Source organism: Rhincodon typus, unplaced genomic scaffold, assembly GCF_021869965.1.
Source record: "Rhincodon typus isolate 14 unplaced genomic scaffold, sRhiTyp1.1 hic_rhity00003039, whole genome shotgun sequence".
Classification (NCBI taxonomy): domain Eukaryota; kingdom Metazoa; phylum Chordata; class Chondrichthyes; order Orectolobiformes; family Rhincodontidae; genus Rhincodon; species Rhincodon typus.
This window is the reverse complement of record NW_025968677.1, coordinates 6,991-11,707: the sequence shown is the minus strand read 5'-3', so window position 1 is coordinate 11,707 and position 4,717 is coordinate 6,991. Positions and strand designations below refer to the sequence as shown.

At 40.4% G+C, this 4,717-nt stretch overlaps 1 protein-coding gene across 1 annotated transcript in view; it reads right to left on the bottom strand.

The window, feature by feature from the left end:
- Nucleotides 1–2,786: 2,786 nt before the first annotated feature.
- The window catches only part of b4galt7 (xylosylprotein beta 1,4-galactosyltransferase, polypeptide 7 (galactosyltransferase I)), a gene marked incomplete at its 3' end in the record, with an annotated part of 8,627 nt that continues 6,696 nt past the window's right edge, over nt 2,787–4,717 (bottom strand). Inside the window, exons 3-4 of the mRNA XM_048593531.1 lie at nt 4,243–4,468; nt 2,787–2,933 (exon numbers count right to left, since the gene is read on the bottom strand). Of these exons, the coding sequence (XP_048449488.1) occupies nt 2,787–2,933; nt 4,243–4,468 (373 nt within the window). The remainder of the gene's footprint in view (nt 2,934–4,242; nt 4,469–4,717) is intronic.

Here is a 4,717-nt window from a genome sequence, read left to right as displayed (position 1 = left end):
CATTCCTCTACATATTAGCTAATAATACTGAATACCTAAAAGAAATAAAGACTCATGAGCTAATTAGTTCAGATTAGGGAAGTTCACTTAAATGTTTCATTGTCTAAAGAAAAAGAAATATTTAATTTCCCAGTTCCTTAGCCTAAGTCACTTACTTTGGAGAAGGGAAACAAAGCTGCAATACTCACCAGCCAATCAACACAATTTCCCATGATGTCATGGTTTGATTTCTCTTCTTCCACTTTTTAAACTAGAGCACCTCGCAGTCTGCTGTCTCCAATCAGGCCTGTACTGTTCTCCCATGCACAGCCTTTCTGCTGTTGCTTCTCTCTCCAATCAGGTCTATGCTCTTCTCCACTACATTTTCTCTTTCATCCTCTGCTGCTAGTTTCATTTGGCGTCATGTTCGGCACAACATTGTGGGCCGAAGGGCCCGTTCCTGTGCTCAATCATAGATCATAGAATCCCTACAGTGTGGAAACAGGCCCTTTAGCCCAACAAGTCCACACCGAACCTCAGAGCATCCCACCCAGACCCATCCCCCTATAACCCACCTAACCAAACACTACGGGCAATTTAGCATGGCCAATCAACCTAACCTGCACATCTTTGGACTGAGGGAGGAAACCGGAGCACCCGGAGGAAACCCACATAGACACGGGGAGAATGTGCAGACTCCACACAGAGAGTCACCCAAGGCTGGGATCGAACCCGGGTTCCTGGCGCTGTGAGGCAGCAGTGCTAACCACTGTGCCACTATGCCACCACTACTGTACAGTTCTATGTTCTATCTCCAATCAGGTTCGTGTCTACAAGTTCTAGATTCCCTTATCTGCACAGAATTTCTCAGCATCTGCCAAATCAAGCGTCCTATCTTTTCCAGTCAGATCACCTCTCATTCTTCTAAACTCCAAGTATATTGGCTCAATCTGCTCAACCTCTCCTCAGGAGATAATCCCTTCATTCCAGGAAATGACTGTAAACATTTCTGAACCGCTCCCAATGCATGCATATGATACATTAAGTAAGAAGATCAAAACATCACACAGCACTCCAGGTGCAGTCTCTTCAATATCCTGTATAATTCCCTAGTTTTATATTCCACCCACCTAGCAACAGAGACCAACTTTCCATTTGCATTTCTAATTATTCACTGTACTCACTTGTTAACTTTTTGTGATTCATGTACAAGGACTCCCAGTCTCACAGCATTCTACAATCACACTCCATTTAAATGCTGCTCTGCTTTCTATTCTTGCTGTCAAAGTGGAAAACCTCATTTTCCCACATTATACTCCACCTGCCAATTTTTTGCCCATTCTCTTAACATACCTTTGCAAACTCTTTGTATCCTCAAGAATTCACTTTGTACCTATCTTTGTATCGCCTGTACATTTGGTTGCTATACAGTTGGGCCCTTCTTCCAAGTCATTGATTTAGATTATAAATGGCTGAGGCTCAGCACTAGATGGCTGTGGCACTCCAGTAGTCAGTCTGGCAAACTGAAAATGACTGGTATATATTAATTCTGTTTCCTTTTATTAACTAAGCCTCTGTCCATGCTAATAAATCACATTCAACAACATGAGGGTTCAGGTACATAATTCTCTGAAAGTTGCATCACAGGTACACAGGGATGAGGAGGTGTTTAGCATGTTTGCCTTCATTGCTCAGACCATTGAGTATAGAAGTTACGATGTTATGTCGCTGTTGTACAGAACATTGGTGAGGCCACTTTTAGAGTACTATGTGCAGTTCTGGTCACCCTGCTATACGAAGGATATTATTAAATTAAAGATGGTGCAGAAAAGATTTATAAGGATGTTGCCAGGACTGGAGGGTTTGAGTTATAAAGAGGGGCTGGATTGTCTGGGACTTTTTCCACTGGAATGAAGGAGGTAGAGAGGTGACCATATAGAGCTTTATAAAATCATGAGGAGCATAGATAAGGTGAATAGCAAAGGTATTTTCCCTAGGGTGGGGGAGTTCAAAACTAGACATCATATTTTTAAGATGAGAGGAGAAAGATTTAAAAGGGACCTGAGGGGCAACTTGTTCACACAGAGAGTAATTCATGTGTGGAATGAACTACCAGAGGAAATGGTGGATGCAGGTACAATTACAACATTTAAAAAACATTTGGACAGGTACATAAATTGGAAATATTTAGAAGGACTAAACACAAGCAAGTGGGACTAGTTTAGTTTGAGAAACTCGGTCAGCATGGATGAGTTGGATTGAAGGATCTATTTCTGTGCTGTATGACGCTGGATCTTGCTGTGCAGTAACCTTTAATCTGGCACCTAACCTGCCTTTTGGAAATCCAAAAAGATGGCATCTACTGGCTCCTCTTTATCTAGGCAACTTTTTAAAAGCCTCAAAGAACTCTAATAAATTTCTCATGTTGCGTGGACGTACATGATTGCTTGCCTGTGGTAGTGAGAATCACAATGTTACTGCATAATGGAGGGGTGCAAGGGGTTAATAAGCTTTCTTCAGCTATTTCTGATGTTTTCATCCCAGTGAGAATTGGGAAGTGAGGAGAAGAAAGAAGAAAACCGGAACTGAAAGAACATAAACTATAAATAGAATGTAAAACTTACACTGACTGCTGGAATGTCAATCACTTAATGTTGGCAGTGCTACTCTGTAAAGTCTTTCCCAGCTGTATGTTCAAGCACCATTTATGCCAAATCACAGGTTGGGAAAAGCAATCAAGAATCAGAAATTACCGAGGTCACACAAAGCAGGAATTTCACTGTATGTCAGAGTTCAGACTTGCTTACACAAAACACTGAAAGGTTCGAGTCTATCTCAAATTCTGGTGTATGGCAGTGCAAAATGATTACCTGCAGCCCTGCTGCTGTTATTCTACGATAAAATTCATCATCCTCACGGCCCCATCCCCAAAACCGGTTTGACATTCCATTACACTGTAAAAGAACAAACAGAAATTACACAGATTCCAAAATAAAGAAACACGCCACTTCAGATGATACATCAATACCAGAGCTTCCACAAGTACGTGCTTCCTCACAACTTACTTCAAGTCACCCCATAATAAATCCTTCCATTCTCTTGTCCTTTATTTGTTTTTCTCTCATAGTATACATTAATCATTTCAACATTTCATCTGGTAGCCAGTTTCACAGTCTTGTTAATATCTGAGTATAGAAGTTTCTCCTGTATTCCCTATTCAAATTATAATTATTGAAAAGCAGCTGCGATCTGAATATGTTGGGCAGGGAACTAATCACAAGAAATTTAGTCAATAATAAAAGAAACATGTTACACTAAATGCACACTGAAGCTTAGATAATAATGTAAAGAGGGCATTTATGAATGTGTCTTTTCAATCTAACACTCATCGCTTCAATATAACACATCCCAGGGACTGTTTTTAAAGGATGCAATTTGGTGACTAATGATGGAGATAAAATATGAGAGTGAAACTGTACTGGATTGAAAGGCCTATGCCCCAAACATATACTATTGTTTTTAAGAGGCGAGGGTCCAGTAAGTTTTATGATCGCTAAGCCCTATGATTACTAAAGGAAACAACTTAGTGTGGTTACAAAAAAACAGAAGTTGCTGGAAAAGCTCAGCAGGTCTGGCAGCATCTGTGAAGAAAATAAATCAGAGTTAACGCTTCAGATCCAGTGACCTTAGCCTTGACTAACTGGTAGTGCACCCTTGCCTCTCGTTTGTGGGTTCAAGTTCCACTCCAGAAACATAACCTCTGTTGATATTTCAACAATATAATGAAGCAGTATTTCAGTATCAGAGCTGCTGATGTTTAACAACACTGTCTTCCACCTCAGGCAGGGGTAAAAAACTATAGTGACCAAAGAGAAGTAGTTATACTTCACATAGAGTTACAACAGAATATCTTGCCAGTAATTTCCTGGGACCTTGCTGAGTATAAATTGGCTGCTGTGTTTCCCTTCATTGAAACAGTGACTACACTTAAAAAGTACTTCACTGGCTCCAAAGCAATTTGGGACATTCTAAAAATAAAATTATTTTTCTTTTCTTACTGATACCTGCAGGATAGTTCCTAAACTGAGGATTCATTGTGTACCAGTCAGTCTTTCATTTCTAGCTCCACCACAGTGCCAAGTGATTGTAATATTCCTCACAGTGGCAGTAATTACTAAGTTAACTATCTAACACCAGTCCCTACTGATCCATTGAACCAACAGTACCTCACAGTTATGGTCTCAGAGTAATATTATTACCCACCAGTTCAAAATGCTGCTTAGTCAGGAGGAGTATCCCTCCTACATAGCTACTGTAATGGTAGAGAGGATGAAGGTCTGGGGAAGCCACATGAAATGGCCCTTTTTCAGGATAGCCATAATCCAGCTGGTCATTCTGGGGTAATAGGTCCACGTCGTGCATAGCGAGGTAATCTGTATCATTGCCACTCTCCAGGAAGCCCACGTTTATCAAAGAAGCTCGATTAAACCTGAAGATACAAATTGAGATGAACACAGATATTCAGGGTCCCTCTCTTACCTTTTAAAAAAGGATCCTTTCTATAGATTCTAAGTTTTAAAAAAACTGATCACTGATTTGAAGTCAATGGCTGAATACAGTTAACTAGTCAGTTACTTCATTGAAGCCAGTTTCCTTTTTGTGAGATACCATTAAAAAAAGTACACACAGAGGACAGCCTTGTGTATGAGAATCAGAGCAATCAATTCATGGGCTGCCA